This window comes from Ambystoma mexicanum, chromosome 2p (genome assembly GCF_040938575.1).
Source record: "Ambystoma mexicanum isolate Mex_15411 chromosome 2p, UKY_AmexF1_1, whole genome shotgun sequence".
Lineage (NCBI taxonomy): Eukaryota > Metazoa > Chordata > Amphibia > Caudata > Ambystomatidae > Ambystoma > Ambystoma mexicanum.
Window position 1 is genome coordinate 1,395,493,554 of NC_090923.1, and position 19,476 is coordinate 1,395,513,029.

General features: G+C 47.3%; 1 protein-coding gene across 2 annotated transcripts in view; it reads right to left on the reverse strand.

The window, feature by feature from the left end:
* The window catches only part of SCAP (SREBF chaperone), a 1,420,607-nt gene that overhangs the window by 864,006 nt on the left and 537,125 nt on the right, over positions 1-19,476 (reverse strand). For both annotated transcript variants that reach the window (XM_069645830.1, XM_069645831.1), the window contains exon 10: positions 12,627-12,721. In XM_069645830.1, the coding sequence (XP_069501931.1) occupies positions 12,627-12,721 (95 nt within the window). The remainder of the gene's footprint in view (positions 1-12,626; positions 12,722-19,476) is intronic.

The following is a 19,476-nucleotide window of genomic DNA, read 5'->3' on the forward strand; positions in this document are numbered from 1 at the left end:
AGGACAAATGGATTGGACCGTTCAATGTTGTGGACAAACCTGGAGAGGTCATTTATTTGGTGTACTTGGGCAATCCCAAGGAGGCCCCCAGGGTCTTTCACACCAAGCGCCTAAAGGCCTATGTCTCTAGGCCAGACCTGGGAGCTTTGCTACTAGCCTTGGCTCAAGAGGAGGAGGAGGAGGAGGAGGAGAGTGAACCTCTACATGATCTCCTCAGGGGACAACCTTTAGATGGAAAGTAGGAGTTAATCTCTCTTCTGATCTGACACTGGAACGAAAGAGTGCAAACTTTTGTTGAATCAATTTGCCTCTCTGTTTTCACTAACACCAGGCTTGACCCCTTGGGGCCAGCATGAGATTCTCACTGGTGACTGTTTACCCTTCAAAACAGGGGTTACAGAATGTCAGACCATGTAAGAACCCACATTAAGGAAGAGGTCACCACAATGCTTGATCTTGGGGTAATAGAACCCTCTACCAGTCCATGGTCTAGTCCAGCTGTGCTAGTACCAAAGGCAGGATCCAAGGAGTTGAAATTCTGTGTGGACTATAGAGCTCTTAATGCAGTCACCACAACTGATGCCCATCCTTTACCTAGGGCAGATGAGCTGGTGGACAAACTTGGTTCAGCCAAGTTCCTCAGTACATTTGACCTAACCTCAGGCTATTGGCAAATAGCTCTGACAGACCATGCCAAGGAGAAAACTGCATTTTCAACCCCAGGAGGACTCTACCAGTTTAAGGTTATGCCTTTTGGATTAAAGAATGCACCTGCTACATTCCAAAGGATGGTAAATCATGTTCTGAATGGGATGGGGGACTTCTGCATGGCATACTTGGATGACATTGCAGTGTTTAGCCCTACTTGGAAAGAACATATTGACCACTTGGGATATGTATTGCAGGCTCGTGAGCAGGCCAATATGACCATAAAGGCAAGTAAATGTCAAATTTGACAGAGTAAAGTGGTCTACCTTGGACATGAGGTAGGGGGAGGTGAAATAAGGCCATTGCTTAGCAAAGTACCAGCTATACAAGACTGGGCCATCCCTACTACTCAAACCTAAGTGAGAGCCTTTTTAGGTCTCACAGGTTACTATAGGAACTTCATTGAGATCTATGGGGCCATAGCTTCTCCCTTGAATGTGATGATCTCACCCAAATTCCTCAAGAAAGTCAGAGGGAATGAGGAGTGCACTTAGTACTTAAGAAAGCCCTTTGTCAAGCTCCAGTGTTAAAAGCCCCTGACTACAACCAATCCTTTATGTACAAACGGATGCTTCCAATACAGGTATAAGTGCAGTTCTGAGTCAGCTGGATGAGAAAGGCAGGGAACACCCAATCTGCTTCATCTGTAGGAAACTCAAGGACCCTGAAACAAGGTGGGAAACCATAGAACGTGAATGTTTTGCCATTGTGTTGTCTTTGGAAAAGTTTAGACCATACCTGTATGGATCTAATTTTGTGATTCAAACAGACCACCAATCCCTGAGATGGTTAATGCAGATGAAGGGGGGGAATCCTAAATTGTTAAGATGGTCAATTAGCCTACAGAGGTTTGATTTTACCATTGAACAAAGGTCAGGGTGTAATCACAAACATGCTTATGGTCTCTCCAGAAAGTATAACAGACTGGAGTAAGGAGATTCATCCAGAGGTGGATTAAATCCTCCTGTCCCTTAGTCTGAGGGTGGGGGGGCGAGTGTTGGGGAGAATTCTCAGAAATGTGCTAATTCCCTCTACCTTAGAGCCCCCCAGCAACTTTGCTGGATTTTAAGGACTTGATTTTTTTTACCTGGAGAGATTGAGATCCTTTTTCCCACTCTCTCATGTATTTTAATGTGATTGTAACTCTGTTTCTTTTGGTTATGGAGTCTGACAAACTCCATAGGCATCATCTTTTACATTGTGCCACACAGCACCTTACAGTGCAGTGACTCAGGGAAGTCCCTTAGATTTCCCAAAGATTTAAATACCTTCTCTTGGATAAGCTACTGTTTCGAAGGGTATACCTAAGAAATATCCCCACCAAAAATATCACTGTACATATGGCTGTTTGTCTCGCCAAAGGCGATATTTTTTGGGGGGATATTTTGTGGGAGCGGGGGTCGCGTGGGTGTCCCCCGCAATTTTAAATTAATGCAGGGGTTGCGGGGGTGTCCCCCGCAGGGTCCATGGGTCAATATCTCTGCAAAAATATGGCGATATTTTTGTGGGGATATTAACACACAGAACCTTGGGTTAAGGAGAATTCTCTTCTAAGGCTAATTTCCCTTACCTATAGAGTCCCCCAGCAGCTTTGCTGGATTTTAAGGGTTTATTTTTTTCTCCTGCTAAGAGTGAGACCCTTTTTTCCCACTCTTAGACAGATTGCTAGTGTGTGTTTTAGGCTATCTTGTTTGCGTATGGTCTATGGGGTATTTCTCACCCTCATAGGAATCATCTCTTTACAGGTGTGGTACACAGCACCCTCCGTGCCGTACCACAGGGGTGTCGCAGTGACCCCCAAACATAGACTCCATACCCTGGGACTGACTACCGTCTCACAGGGCATGTAAAGTCCCCATTGACTTTACTAGTCAATAATTATGAACTAAACCAGTACAACCCATCTTACTATGGAAGTACTGGAAAGGGTTAATATTTTTTCCCTAGTGTTCATTTTCGAGGGGGTACCGTACAGTCCCCCTCTCAAAAGTTTCTGGCTGGTGGCAGTGGTTACTACCGTAAATATTCGACCGCGAATATTTCCCTTTGGAAATTTCCCATTGTTCAAGGCTACCACTTTTACTGACAGCCTCTAACATACCGCCGGTTTGTTGTAACACTAACTTTACTCCGGTAGGTTTTTATTGCCAGAACTTTGTTAATATTTCTTTCTCGTGTCTTTCTATATAATCCTACCCCAGGTCGGGGATCCTTTGTTCGTCCTTTTGGCGGGCTTCTGCACAGAAGCCCGCCTCTCAGCGCCACTGAGTCTGGGGTAGAAAGAATGTGTGGGAGGGGGAATAGGCACCCTGGACAGGGTTGCCTACGCAACCCAAGACGCACTCTGCCCGGATAGGTTGGTTGTTCTCCCGCCAGGAGAGCCACCCCACTGTGTGAGTGACAGCTAGGCTGTATGAATGGGGGTCTTGCTGCATAAAAGCAGGGTCCTGAGGACTGGAGGACAAGACATTGCCACTGGAACTAAGAAACGGAAGAGGAGATAAGCTGAAGACATCTGCAGCGACAACCACCGGTGAAGCCCTGCTGCAGACCCTCACCACTTTTCTCCCAACGACTTGAGAATATCTTCCTCTGCAAGAGTCTTCTTCCCTTGAGCTGGTGGGACCAACCAGTTTGCCAATCGCCTTCCTGGACCTGCCTTGGTCGAATCGCCAGTGCCAAGCACTAGGAGACCGGATAGCCAGGCACCCGTCCACCCGGACCGCAATTTAAAGGAGTGTACCTTTTATTCATTTTGGCAGCCCCGCGGCTGGTGTCATCCCTGGGCAGTAACTCGAACCTTCCTCCACAACGAGAGCCTCTTTTCCTCTGCTGGATCTCCCGAACTGCAGGAACTGCCAGGAACTACCGCCACTGCAGGAGCCTCTTCCACTTTTAAGGTACATTGTTCCGCCAGGCCTCCCGTTTCATTGGGTACTGCTAAAGGTGTTTTAAATCCTTTACTTACCTACTGGTTTGGTCGCCCCTTTCATCTAACACTGTCTTTCACCTTCTGCAACCGCCTTTTCGAATCGTTAAACAAAGACTTGACTGCAGCTACCTGAACATTTTGCTCCTGGGCACATTGCCCTGTACCACTGACTCTGGCTAAATCTGTTACAACTGCCTTCTCTAGATTGCTTCTCACCTAGAAATGTGTTGGTGCACCTAACTCTTATAGCCCCCTTTTCCTTCCCTCTTCTTAAACTTGTGAAGTGCCATTTTGCTCAGTTTTCACCTCAGTATTGCATATGTTAAAGTACTGGCTTGCCTAACGTGTTCACAATCTTCTTGGGAAGTGTTGCTGGTGTGTTAAAGAGTATAGCCCTGTATAACTTGTCCTTTCCCTCACTTTTGAGAAATTGTTGGAGTGCCATTTCTGCTTGGTTTTCAATGTGCCGTTTTGCTCAGTTTTCACGCTTGCTCAAACTGGTCTACAATTTAAATAGGGAGTTGTGTATACTTTTCTTGACTGATTTAACTTGCTTTTATAATAGTGATTTGTGTGTGAACATCAGAGTGTGTAAAATAAATATATATATTCTGTTTGATACAAAGCTTTGGACAGTGTTTCCTTGTTCCACAGTATTGTAGTCCTAATGTGTAAACCCTGAATACTGCTCATCTCCCTCTTGAGATAAGTGACTGCTTAGCCACAGCTACCAACAAAATCTTTGTGGTACAGACCGATACCAAAGTGGATTTATTGCATATACCTGTAGTTTTAATCTTCTGTAGTGCTCCCTAAGGGAACTGCACAGGATACTGCCTAACACCTTTCCAAGGACAGTAAAGTGAAATTGACTTTACTTACATTTGTAACTTTCTAGAACCAGCACACACTATCTTACAATAGGGTGCTGGAGGGGTTACTTAGTAGCCCCTTTGTCTAGTTTCTCCTGTAACAATTTTATGTTACCCTTTCCTCAATGAATGGCTGGTGTCAGTGGCTTACTTTTAACTACTGTGGTGTGCTTTTACCGCGGGCTGCCATTGCAGCTGCAATAAATCAACCAAGGGTGCCATTTTTGTCAAAAAAGGCCCCGGTCTTCTTCACCCCCCACCCCCATTTCTTCTTGCAAAGGTCCTTCTTGAGATTTACTCTGCGAGCCAAACCAGGTTTGGCCACTTTGTTCGCTTTGCCTTTGGCGGGATTAACAAGTGAAGCTTGCCTCTGGCTCCAGGGTATCTGGTGGGGGCAGGAAGTGAGGGAGGTGGCCGAAACTCCCTGTGCTTACTCTCCTAGGAGACCCCAATGCACTCTGTGTTGATTGGCCGGCTGACTGTCCGGCAAGGGCAGCCACCCTGCTGGGTGACTGACAGCTAGGCTGGAATTAATGGGAGAAACCTGCATAAAAGGCCAGGCTTTTTGGCTTGGAAGGCAGTGTCGACCACTGGACGAAGGAATCCGAAGATGAACTTGAAGAAGATGACTGTTGCAACTCCTGGACCCTTGGTGTTCCCAGGGGAAGCCTTGTTGCTGTGCGGAAACTCCAAATTCGAATCGACAGAGAAGCCCCTGCAAGGACGTCTTCTCCCCTGGAGTTGGTGGGACCTATCAACTCCAAAGTAAGCCACATGGACATCCTTCTTGGAGCTGGTTGAATTTCCACAGAGTTGCTGCTGGAAACCGAAATCCCAGGGAGAGGAACACCAGATTGTGTGTGTTGCTTTTAAGTTGGCCAAGAGCTCCAGGAAGATCCTTCGGACTCCCAGGAAGCAGGACTGACCGAGCCTGAGCCACCTCAACAGAGTGCTGGACCCGAGAAGCAAGGAAAGCCCATCTCTACTGCCAGAAACCACGGTGGTGCTGTTTGCGGTAGCCGCGAGGAGCTGAAACACCGAAGTGCCACTTGTTTGAAGTTTGCAGGTTACTGTCAGTGACCGTCCCATTGCAGTGCAGGAGTTCCCAGAAGTTCTCCCTCTTGTCCCCACCACTGAGGCACAGGAACACCAGGATCTGCAGAGCGGCAAAGGAACAGAAGTCATCTGCTGCATTTTTCTTCTAACTAAAGGTACTGTAAAGTCAGAGAGAACTTACCTCTCACTGTAGAGTTGCTTGCATCTTCTACTACTCAAAAGTCTAACAGCTTGTGGCCCTACATTAAAATTTCTTTTTCCTCAAAGACTTCGCAAACATTGTGCAAAGACTTATCTTCAATATCTACCAGAAGTGCTTCAGCTTCCATAGACTTTTGCCTATTGACTTTGGCTTAGCGTGTTTCTCTGAGGGGACCGAAAAGTATTTGCCTGCTTAAGAATATTTGTGATTTCTGTTTTTTTCTAATAACCTTTTATTTGACACATCTCAGTGCTATTCTAAATGCTAACAGTAATATATCAATGTCCACAGTGTCCTAGCTACTAAAGTCACCTGAGGGTGTAGGAAGTGTGTGCGCCATCCTCACAATGGGCATTTGCTGATTTAGAAACTAAGATTGTGTATTTTGAAGGTATTTGCATGTTGCCAATATATTGCTCCCTTCTGTAGAAGGTTTATACAAATGACTGTTAAATAAATGAATAATAGTTTTATCAAGAAACCTTGTGTATAAGCGTTTATTTGGATACTTGCCATTGTGGATCCTTGTGTAAACTCACTACAGTTCACATTGACCCCTCTTGCGATAAGCCTGGCTGCTCAGCCACACTACCGACCTGTGTAGTTCAGACTTATACCAAAGGTTGGGTCCTATTGTCAGGAGGCTAAGGTTGTTGTAGTTCACCCAAAGGGTCCTACCCCAAATCTTTACCTAACAGACAGCCCTCTCGCCCTCCTAAAATAGGCTTGGCTGTCCTGTCCATGCTACCAACATTCTCAGGTGGCACTGCCTTATACTAAGAGTGGAGCTTATGTACTGTCTCCGATGTATCGCTTTATGAAGCCCTTTGATGGACTTTAGAAAAACCACCCTAACAAGGACAACCAGCATTGTCACTGCATCTATTGGTGAAGCCCTGCTGCCTTTGCTTCGACTACGGAAGATGCTCATAATAGTGGGATCAACAAGTCCTGCGCACTGCACCAGAAGCCTACTGTCAGAAGTGTCCCAAGAAAATCTGTGGGGCTGCCAATCTGCACACCTGGCCACTTTGTTGCACTGGTGGCCATTCCCAGCTGGAGCTGTGCTGCTGTTGATGTACTCTGTAGTGATATGCATAGAATAAAAGTATAATAGTCACCCCTTAATCCTGTGTACAGAAGAACAAGTTACTCTCTTACCTGGTAACGTTCTTTCGATGGGATGGTCCGACGACGTATTCCATATCTATGACAGTAATCACCACAGATGTGCTGCTTCGGAAAATCTTTCGGTGTCTGCGTCGATGACGTCGATACGCCGTCCTCGAGGACCTCCTCCGACGGCCGACGTCACCAGATGTTATAAGTAGGACGCACGACGCCCGTAGCCCCACTTGTAGTTTTTTCCCACAACGTGTGGCACCCATCTTCTGCCAGTATGACCACAGAAAGCCTTGCGGAAACGTAAGCTGCAATAGCATAAGAAATTCTGTAGCGGGGTAGGGAGGGAGGGAGCGATATGGAATACGTCATCGGACCATCCCATCGAAAGAACGTTACCAGGTAAGAGAGTAACTTGTTCTTTCAGGGGATTGGGTCCTCCGACGTATTCCATATCTATGACAGACTCCCAAAGCAGTACCAACGTAAGGAGGTGGGAAAAGAATTTAGAATAAACAAATTTAGATTGTCCAATTAAATTGCAGAGTAAAGGACCGCCTTGCCAAAGGCCAGATCCTGCCCATGGATAGAATCAAGGGAGTAGTGATGTACAAGAGCATGGACCGAAGCCCAAGTGGCTGCATCACAGATGTTACGAATAGGAACACCCCTCTGCAGGGCAGTAGAGGCAGCCATACCTCTAGTGGAATGGGCCTGTAAACCTACCAGAGGGTCCTTACCCGCCAAGCGGTAACATTCAGAAATTGCCAAGATAATCCATCTAGACAAAGTCTGGTTAGTAACAGCTTGTCCCAAATGCCTGCCAGTGTAACCAATAAAGAGTTGATCGTCCACTCTGGCCCGGGACATGTGAGAAATGTAAAAGCTTAAAGCTCTCCTAGGATCCAGCCTATGGAGCCTCTCCTCTTCCTTACCAGGATGTGGAGGTGGATTAAATGCCGGAAGAATAACCTTCTGGCTTACATGAAATTCCGACACCACCTTCGGAAGAAAGGAAGGACGAACTCTAAGGACAACCCTGTCCTTATGAAACACAGTGAAGGATGGCTTAACTGAAAGTGCCTGTAACTCACTCACTCTGCGAGCGGAAGTGACCGCAACTAAAAATACAGATTTAAGGGTTAACAGTCTCAAAGGACAAGAATGTAAAGGCTCAAATGGAGCACCCATTAAAAACTTGAGAACAAGGTTCAGATCCCAACCGGGAACCTGGAAAGGTGACGGAGGGAACACATTAGTGAGCCCTTTCAGAAACTGAGAAATTAAAGGGATTTTAAAATAAGAACACTCCTCAGACGAGCGCTTAAATATAGACAGCGCTGCCAGGTAACCTTTTATGGTACCCACTTGCAGGCCCCTGTGGGCCAAAGAAAGCAAAAAAGACAGAACTACAGGAATGTCACTTGAAAAAGGATCCACATTCTTAACCCTGCACCAGTCGCAGAACTTCCTCCAATGGCAACGGTACAGGGATTTTGTTGCCGGCCGTCTGGCCGAAAGCAACACCTCCATCACATCTTCAGGGAGGTCCCAATCCTTATACCTCAACCTTTCAGAAGCCAAGCGTGAAGGGTGAGGGATCTGACCTCTGGATGGAGAACCTGACCCCCCTCCTGTGAGAGCAGATCATCTCGGTAGGGAAGACGACGTGGAGGGCAGATGGACAAGTCGAGAAGGTCCGGGTACCACGTCCTCGGGCCCATGCCGGAGCAATGAGGATCATCGGGGAGCCGAACCTGCGTAACCTCCGCAGCACTTGCGGGATGACGGGGACTGGAGAAAACGCGTACAGCAGTGGGAAGGACCACTCCACCACGAACGCGTCTCCTAAGGCTCCTCTTGGAGGAAATTCCCGCGAGCAGAACCTTTCGCACTTCCGGTTGACACTGGAGGCGAAGAGATCCACTTGAGGGGTCCCAAAAAAGGGCGAAGATCTCCAGGATAATCTCCTGAGCCAGCTCCCACTCGTGAGAGATCGCGCTCTGCCTGCTCAGAGCGTCTGCTGTCTCATTTTCGTCTCCAGCCAGATGAACTGTTGAGATCGAAACTTCCTGCTGGATGGCCCGGAACCAGAGCTGCATCGCCTCCCTGCACAGAGGAAGTGACCCTGCCCCCCCTTTTTGTTGAGGTTTTGCATGGCCACTGTGTTGTCCGTCAGAATCAGGACATTCTTTCCTCGTACAGTCAGCAGAAAAGCCTTCAGGTCAAGCCTGACGGCCCTCAGCTCCAACAGATTGATATGGAGTCTGGACTCCGACGGAGACCAACGACCGCTGACTGTCAACTCGTTGGCATGAGCTCCCCATCCCGTGAGGGATGCGTCCGTCACGATCGTCACCTCCGGCCAGGGAAGCCAAAACGGAGCCCCCTTCATCAGATTGCCTTTGACGGCCCACCACAGAAGGTCCTGGGCGACCGAGTGCGGCACCTGAACGGGGTCCGGCATCCTGCCGGAGGATTGTGACCACTGCATCTTGAGTGCCCACTGCAAAGATCTCATCCGCAGTCGAGCCTCTGGCACCAGAAGAATACAGGATGCCATGAGGCTGAGCAACCTCAAGAACTCGAACACCGGGAGCGTCTGGGCATGTTGAAACTTGTGCACCATCTGCAGAATGTGATGAGCCCTTGCCTGGGGAGGAAAACACTGCCCCAGGGATGTGTCGAGCACTTCTCCGATGTACTGGAGCCGCTGTGTTGGCGTCAAATGGGACTTCTTTAAATTGAGGCAGAAACCCAGCCTGTGAAGGGAGTGGCAGGTGACTGACAGATGATCCAGGACTTGCACGGGAGAGCGCGCCCTGATCAACCAATCGTCCAAGTAGGGGTAAACGTGAATCCCCCCTTTCCTGAGATACACTGCCACCACCACCATGAGCTTGGTGAAAACCCTCATGGTGGAGGTCAATCCGAACGGCAGGACCCAAAACTGAAAGTGCGAGTCGCCACCCGCGAACCTCAGGTACTTCTTGTGCTAGGGATGGATCGGCACATGAAAGTAAGCGTCCTTGAGGTCGAGAGACACCAACCAGTCCTGAAGTTGAAGGGCCTGGAGGACTTGAGAGAGAGTAACCACCTTGAACTTGTCCTTCCTGAGGAGTTTGTTCAAACCGCGCAAGTCCATGATGGGTCTCAATCCCCCGTCTCTCTTCGAAATCAAAAAATGAGGGGAATACCATCCCTTGTTCCTCTCCGCTACAGGCACCAGTTCTATGGCGCCTTTCTTCAGCAGGGCTTGAATTTCCTGCGCAATGAGCGGATCCAGACTCTTCAAAGAGAGATTCCCTGGTAGATTGTTGTGAGGCCTCTGCCGAAAGGGAAGACAGTAGCCTTGGGCTATTATCTCCAGAACCCACACATCTGAAGTAATGGCACGCCATTCTACAAGATGCTGTGCCAGCATTCCCCCAACCAGCGAACCATGGGACATGGCCTCATGACTGAGCTGAAGCGGCTGCGGCATAGCCTGATGGCAAAGAGGCAACTGCCCAAGCGGCCTTGGCACCTCGAGTACCTTGTTTTCCACCTCTGGCACTCCTACGGTGGCCCCTTTGAATTGCAGCTCCTCTCGCTTTACTAAAGGATGAGTAACCTCCCCTCCCCTCCATTGCTGTCCCCTAGGACGAAAAGACAGAGGTTGGCGAACTGCAGCGCTCAACGACATTGCTGCAGCTTTTGAGGTCTGCAACCTCTCAAGGCTCTCGTCAGCCTTGCTGCCAAAAAGATGTTCACCATCAAAGGGCATGTTGAGGAGCCGGGCTTGCACATCAGGAGCAAACCCCGACTTCCGCAACCACGCAAATCTGCGTAAAACGGTTCTCGCCGCCATGGACCGGCTGACACAATCTGCCATGTCCACACCCGACTGAACGGCCTCACACATGGCATCCTTGCCATCCTGTATCATAGTAAGAAAACCATCCCGTTCGTCCCCTTCGGGAATATGTTCAGCTGCTAAGGAAACACAGTTCCACAGAGTGTGCGTGAAACGTGACAAAGCACATACGGAGTTGGCTGCCTGAAGAGCCATACCCCCTGAAGAAAACACTTTCTTCGACCAACCATCAAAATGCTTGTCGTCCCTATCAGGAGGGATGGTAGGACACGACGCCTGCTTTGCTGGAGCCGTAGCCGCCTGCACCACCAAACTCTCTGGAGTGGGGTGCGTGGTCAAGTAGCAGGGGTCGCTACTTGCTGGGCGGTATTTTCGCGGCAAAGACTTGCCCACTGCCGGGAGACTCTCCGGTGCAGTCCAAGCCACCGCCACTCTTCTTTGCATAGCCATATGGAATGGCAGTACCGGGTCAGTTGGTGGACCTTGGTCGAGGATATCCGTTAGGTCATCCAGCAGGAAATCCACTGGTGGAGCAGACCACCTCAAGTACTCGGTGACCCTCGACATAAGGCGCTGGTACGAGGACTCGGCATGGGTGCCAGGCTCAGGCCTACAGAACTCCACCTCCGGAGAGGTGTCCAGACCACAGGCGTTGTGCAGCGACTGATGCAGGTCCTCAATCTGGCTATGACCAGAGATAATCTTGTCTGGTACCGTATCAGGAACCAACCCCTCTTCAGAACCCTCCTCCGAAATATAATCCAGATGGTGGAAAGTGGGCACAGAATAGGGGACAAAGACATGTTTTGCCTTGGCCAGAGCCTTTCTAGGGGGTTCCACCGTGCCACAGGGTGCCTCAGACTACACAGCCTCGAAAGGCATTGAGGGCGTCGAGTGAATCGGCGTCGACGTCGAGCGCGGTGCGACAACATAGACGGCTTCGACACAGACCTCGAGGGCGGAGCCCGGAGCGTGTCCTTCGACAGCCTGGGCGCCGATGGCGTTGACGACTTCCTCGGAGGCAGAGCCTAGAGAGAGTGCGAAGACGACCTCGGTGGAGTCCTCGGACGAGGACAGGGAAGGCGACCGATGACGGCGCTTCCGGGAGTGCTTCGAAGAGGCAGAGGAGTGGCGGGACCCACTCCGGGACGAGATCCCTTAGACCTGCGACAACGATGCGGAGAGTCGCCCCTTGAATCGTCCGTCGAAATCCCAGTGGACCTCGACTTCCGGGTCTTGGACACTTTACCGACCGACAGCTTCTTCTTACGCTCCCGCAAGGCCTTGGACGTAAGCGACTGGCAGTCGACACAATCATCCGTGTCGTGGGCCTCCCCGAGGCACCAGAGGCAGGCGTCGTTCGAGTCAGTCACCGACATTTTGGACCCGCAGTCCCCACACTTCTTGAAGCCCGGACGCGGGGTGGAAGAAGAGGAAGACATCCCAATAAACTTCACAAACGAACAGGTTCGAAGAACCGAAAGAACAGAAACTCAGAAGAGTCGAGGCGCGCCGAGATCTCCGAAGCGAACATGTTCGTGGAAAAAACGGAACTGGGGCTACGGGCGTCGTGCGTCCTACTTATAACATCTGGTGACGTCGGCCGTTGGATGAGGTCCTCGAGGACGGCGTATCCACGTCATCGACGCAGGACGCAGAAAGATTTTCCGAAGCACCACAGCTGTGGTGATTGCTGTCATAGATCTGGAATACGTCGGATGACCCAATCCCCTCGAACTGTACACTAAACAGTAGAGAAAAGTAATGTGTTATTGGGCTGGGAGACCCATGTCTTGTGATGAACGCAAAAGAGGCTCTTCTATTCCTATTAACAATCCACTTCATCTAGCTTTTGCTTGAGTACAAACTCACACGTACTTGAATGGCAGGAACCAGCGTGAAGTATCCAATGAGAATGATGCCAAGTTCGGTGGCCATGTTCTTCATGATTGACCAGCTCTCATTACTCAGACCTATGGGGAAGAAAGATGAGAGTGCGCCCAAGGTGAGAACAAGTAAAACTCTGCCTGAAGCAAATCATTAAGACAGTGGATTCGTACAGCCTGCTACATAAATCGCCTCAGTCACACAAATAACTGGTATGCAAGGTGAACACAAGCTCTATGTGTCGCCTAACGCAGATGTCAAAGGTGGGTACTGTTAGGAAGGATTATCTTTTTTCTAACTTTCACTCCATAAATTCGTATGGAATTCCATTCTTGTTGCTCTGTTTTTATCCGGTCCTGACTTTTTGAAGGGAACTAAATCCCCCAGCTTCACTTCCCTTTGCTCATTGTTATGGGTTAGCGGATAGGTCCTTCAGACTAGCAGTACTGGGAAACTGTTTCCCTTTTTAATTATTGTACTTGATAACATTGCACACTGCTCCTTACAGTGCAGTACAATGAGGATACTTTTGCATTGCCCTGAGCTTTTTACACATGAGATTTTTGGTTACTTTTATATGTGCTTAAAGACAAGCTGGTGGCAGCAGTTACATTTTTACTGTTTTGGCATTATTTTTGGTGTGCATATTCGAGTTTACCGTGCTTGGCTAGTAAACGTGGCTAGTTGTCTAAAATGGCTATGCCACGAGATTTTTGCTTGTTCTGTCGCTATAATGCACTTTGTCCTTCTTCCTGCCCCCTCTTAGGTCAAGAAAGTCCTTATAAGGTCATGCAGTTGCCAGGGAAAGGTACAGATTTCGCGGGCTAATGAGCCTGCTTGTGTCCCAGAAAGGGAGTTGGAACTGTCTAGTTCCAGTCAACACCCCTAATGCCAGAAAGCATGGGTGTGGAACAAATGGGAAACCAGAACTTGTCACTAATTGGACCACTACTAGCTGTTTGAATGGTGCAGATTCTTACAAGTGGGGGGTTGGACTTGCTTCCAGCTACGAAGTTTGGATTAGAAGAGGACCTCTGCAGCTTTTCCTTCAGATCATCATTGAAGCCAAGAATCCCTCGAAAAGGAGCAGCCTGCTGAAGATCTGAAAATGACTCCTGAAATAGCCCAGCATCCCTTCCAGTAGTCAGCCCGGTGAAGCCCTGATACTCTGCCTGATCTCCGAAGACCCTGAGCAGTGCTTCAGCCCTTGGAATAGTGGGACCAACAAGTCTCAACATCTTCTCAATGATGGTTAGGAAAGTTCTCTTCTTATGCAACTTAGCATCCACTTCTAGGGACCCCCAAACTTTTTGCTTTTGTGCTCTGACCTGACTTTTTCCAGTGAAGCAAAGCCTCCAGCTTCACTCCACTGCACTTTTGCTCATTGTTATGGGGAAACTTACTAGTCCTTAAGGCTGTATGTACTGGGAAACTATGTTTCCCTTTTCTTGTTACATATGTTTTGGGTGACATGTTATCATTGCACAATGCATCTTACAATGCAGTACAATGGGGTTTCAAAGGGATTTTTTCGGTTACTTTAGATGTGCCTAAAGACAAGCTGGTGGCTTCAGTTGCATTTTGACTATTTTTGCAATACTTTTCGTTAGCCTTATCGCGTTTGGCTACTAACAGTGGCTAGTGTCCCAACATGGCCACGCCACAAGGTGTTTGCTTGTTCTTTTGGCCATCTTGTCCTGTGGCCTTCTTCCTGTCCTGCCAGGTCAGGAAGATTCTTTTATGGTCATGCATTGCCCAGGAAAGCCTTGGTTTTGGCTGTCTACTGCAGGGACATCTGTGTGTTTTCCCAGAAAGTGGGCTGGGACTGTGTGGTCCCAATCCACAAATTGGTTTCTCTATGTTGTGAGGTGTCAGTAATGCAAGGCAGACAACTGCTTGTGTTTATATCCAAATTAAACATTTTATTAAAGGTAAAAAGTGCAAACTAATCCCCACTAAACCTACTCTAACTGGGAATTCCCTACATAGTCTAAGGTCAAAAGGGGTTACTCCTAGCATCCACAAAACTGTCCCTCACACTAAATAACAAAACGTTCATAAACAAACAATATAAATAATAGAATATCCAACAACCGGTGATTTGGATGACCTTCACCTCTCCTGGAATAGATCCTTCCCCAGGATTGGTCAAAGTCAATTTCTCCCAAATGTTCGAAAAAGAAAAGTCTTGAACCAGTTCTTGTAAGTTACAAATGAAATAAAAGTTCAAACAAAAATCCACTGGTAACAGTTCTACAGCATTCTGTTGACAGGTTCCCCTTCCAATTCCAGCCAAATAAAACAGCACCAATGGTAATCCTGTATAACCTCCTTCCAGAATTGGTTTGCCACAGTTCACAGAATAAAGAAACAAGTGTGGTGCAGCGGGTGTGTTGCTGTGTGTTGGTCTTCGATACTCTTGCAGTCTGTTCTCACCTTCTATTGAAAGGAGGCGCCTACTCTCTAAAACCAGCTCCACCACCAGAGCACAACGGAGTGGAGCTAATGTGTTGCCATGTTCCTGTGCTTCACTGCTTCATTTTTTTATTGGTGATGGCTGTGATATGGTGGTCTGGGCATAGGCACACCAATTGTTGTTCGGAGGACTCAGTAGTGGCAAGTGTCTCTCCGTACTGTTGGTGGGGTTTTGGCGTTGTGGCGAGGAAATTGGTTGTCAACTTTTGCTCTCTTTCCTGCCTGTTGACCTCGGGACAAAGGGTAATCAACTGTTTATTGCTTCGGCTATCATTCTTTGTGGACAGCTGCTTTGCTCTGCCTATTGACGGCTCAGTGTGAAATTGTTTAGTAGCAAGAGCTTGCAGAACGGGGGCGGCAAAGAACTCTGTGGATCTTCTGGTCAGAAGGGGCGGATGCCCAATAGATATAATCTAAGAAGCAGGAGTTAGAGGGACGATTTAAGGGCCCCAGAGATTGATGAATCACAGAATTGTTGGAGTCGTAACCCGACAAGCCCCTTACTACTAACAACGGAAAGGGCATCTCAAGCATCTTCAAGTAGGGTGCCGTCCCTACAGAAGGTACTAGCCAACATAACCCCTGTGAACTCTCCTCCTTTGTCGCAACCCCTTAGTGAAGTGAAAAGAACAATAACAGATCCTTTTCATAAAAAAAGAAGATTGCAGAGCTTTGGCGAGGTCGAGGTTCGGCTCTCTGCCACAAAGATCTCCCGGCCCTTCTGGCAGCGATTCCACCCACTGGGTAGATCATACAGGGGCTGGGGAGGGTTGCTGAAGCCCTGTATGAGAATCTTCCTTTGGCAATACTCACCTTGAGAAATTGCAGGGATGGGGAACACCACTCAGACCAGCACATTGCCTCTTGGTAGAAGCGTGTGTCCAAATGAACAAATAATTAAGCATCAGGCAAGTTTGGTGGATATTAGTGGAATAACATCCTCGGGAGCTTCTCTTGCAGCTCTAAGTGTTGTACTGAACTCCTTGGTGAATGTCTTTGAGTTACTTAAAAGCAAAGTGCAAACTCACTCAGTTATCTTGCTGGAGCTGACAAAAGAGGTGGATGGTTGTGAATAATCCCTGGTTGGCGTTACGGGTGTTATCAATCTGTCAGTTCTGGACGCCTTGAAAAGTTTAAATCTTTCCAATCAGGATCAGTTAACATCCATGAAAGATCTTAAGGGGAATTTCAGTAACCTGGATAAAAAACGAGAAAACTGATCGGTGGAAATTAAAAGATCAAAGGATTCCACCCCCCTAAAAGCTGAGAGAGCAGTTCCCAGTACAAGCCGGCCAGAAACAGAGGCATTTTCTTCATTTTTGGATGACACCCCACTATCGCATTAAGTATTCGAGGAGTTTCGAAGACTTGCCCAGACAGTGGAGGATTTGGGCTGGACTGATATACATGTACAAGCATCTGGAGTTGGTTTTCAAAGTCCTTTTTTTGGGACTGTCTCAACAATGACAACTGCCCTGCTCATTGACTTACCCTATCAAGCACCTGATGAATGTCATGAGCAAAGTGAGACATTGAATAGAGTCATTCCAAGGTGTCCAGTGCGAAACCTGTAATCAAGTCCTTTAGCCAGCAAGTGGACATGAGTGAGGTTAGAGTAATTGTGGAAGAAGAGGTTCCGGTAAATCCTCCTCCAAGCTGCGATTCTCGGGTGGAGCTTGGGAAACCATTACAAACCAGCGTGGGCATACAAACTGACTCATATTAATCCTGCTATTCTACCTCTGCGTTTGGCTCTCATTTTCTGTAGCGGCAGAAATACAATGAAGAACCCTAGTAATGACATTGTGGTGGCAGTGAACAATCCTTTACCCATCACGGATGGGGTAAATTCATTGAGGTTCCCAGAAACTTCTTCTGGAGGGGTATCAATGGCGTTGTCAACTACAATTATACCTCCAGAGAGAGAGTCCAGGCGATGGGGTAGTTCACCAGTGATGAGTGTTTATGCCTCTTCGAATGAGCCCCACGTTACAAAGGAAGTTGACATGAGGTCATCTGAACCTAAACCTTATGCCCTTACCAAAGTCTGGTCGAAACAACTGGACATAAACAAAGATTATAGAGTTCTAAATCAGAGTGTCATACTTTCTTTAGTGAGGGCAATTCCAAACTTTTTTTATTTCCCCACTCACGATATTGATTACATTTGTTTCCATTACGAGGAACTTACACAAATAGTACAAATAGCCTTGAAAACCTGGATGGGGACGAATGCAATGTTGAACTCTATTTTTCATTTAAAGAAATTGGGAATTGAGATATCAGCCAGCCTTCCTGAGTTTTGTAAAACGAAGGCTAGTGGGCTGTGGCCAGATAGAAATGCTGGTCCCTGTGAGGATCTTGCGGTAAGGAAGATTGCTAACCAGGATTATATGGGGAAACAAGCAGGTAACGCTAAAATCTGGGCTCGACTTCCAGACATATTGACACAGGTATTTCAAAAATTAAATGTAACAGAGGAATTGCTTTAGCTGGGAAGTGTGTTAAACTCATCAGTTGGAATACATGGGGTTCCAGTTCTTTTAGGCCGTATGGGATGAGCAATTTTATTTTTAATAACTATAATCTAGCGCTCTGTCAGGAGACCTGGCTTCTGGGGAGTTTAAAGGTTGACGGTTACACGATTATTGAAAAACATGCCAGTTGTACGAATAGCGGGAGACTCTCGGGTGGTCTTCTGATAGCGATAGGCTATTCTTCACTGATTAAATCTGAATGCATCCGTTCCACGATTCCAGGAATTGTGGTGGTAAGAATCTCCCTGGATTGGGGCAGAATATCTAGGTCAATGGTGTTAGTCAACATATATTCAAACCCCGCTCATTCCAACTTAACAGTGTTTCTGGAGGATCTTTCCTCTTTGCTTACGGATGTCAGTTAGAGATTTGGAGGCAATGACTTAATACTGGCTGGAGATCTGAATTCCCATTGTTTACAGAATGTATCAAAACTGAAAATGAATCCTATTGGGAGTCGAAATGGGGAGAGGTGGAATCGTTTTTTGGGGGAATGGAATCTGCAAATAGCCAATGGATATGTAAGGGGGACTTGATCCCGGCAATGACATGGAGGAATGGGAATGTGGGATCAATTATTGATTATGTGGCAGTGTCCTCTGAACTCTTCAACTGTTTTGAGATTCAGGATTGAAGAGCCAGGAACAAGTGATCATAGGCCATTGCAGGCCTCATTTAAACGATCAAATAATGTCACATTTCGCTGATCAAATGCTAACTGGTAATGCTACTAAGAATTGCATTGTTTGTTTTGTACGGGAAGGCTCTGCCTTAAATGTCAAACTGGGAGAAGTATTACACTCTGAGGCAGATTGTGACCTGGAAAAGCTGTATACCTGTGGGTTTTGTTGAATTTGTGTGGGGTTTCAAGACTGGCCGCAAGTCGAGTAGACATGACACTAATTTTGATGAAAAGAAGCATAGGTATAAGAGCGCTGCGAAAGGCGATTAGGGCTCTGAATTGCGATGGTCTTTCCATTTCTACTTTTCTTTTTTTTTTTAAATAGGGAGCTCTGTAATGCATACCATAACTGGTTCAGGAACAACAGATTCAGGCGGTTAGAGGCAGTGAATCCGAGAAATGAAAAAACTTCTGGGGATAATAAACCATCAAGGATCCACGCAAGGCTCTGTGAAGGCGAATGTGGTTTCAGAATATGATTGGATGAATTACTTCGGAAACATGTTCAAAGAAACTTATCCTGTGAGTATAGTTTTATCCAATGAAGTACATTGGAATATCCCCATTGAAAGCGAAACCATTAAAGGTCTAATAATGTGTGCCTCTGGATTTAGGGCACCTGGGCCTAATGGTCTGACAAATATGATCCTTAAGAATGACAAAGGTGTTTGGACCCAAATCCTTCTCCATCTCTTTAGGAGCATTTTGAGGACTAGAAGATGTCCGAACTGTTGGAGCCAGGCCATAATTATACTGATTTGTAAGAAGGGGGATTGGATGTATCCATCTAACTACCGTCCGACCGCTGTTCTGGATGCAGAAAGTAAAATCTTTGCTGGCATAATCCTGATGGAACTAGAGGAATGGGTGGATCGTACTGGTATCCTCTCAAAACATCAAGGTGGGTTTAGGAAGGGGCTTTCCACTACACTAAATGGTTTAATCATAAACATAGTTAATGACAAGACCTGGAAGATCACAAACATAGTTAATGACAAGACCTGGAAGAAGAACAGTCCAGCAATCTATGGTGCATGAATTGATTTATTCAAAGCATGCAGCACTGTCAACAAGGGTCAATTGTGGGATAAATTGAAAAGCTGGGGTTTACCAGAAGGCCTTTTAGCTATAATTATCAATCTCCACG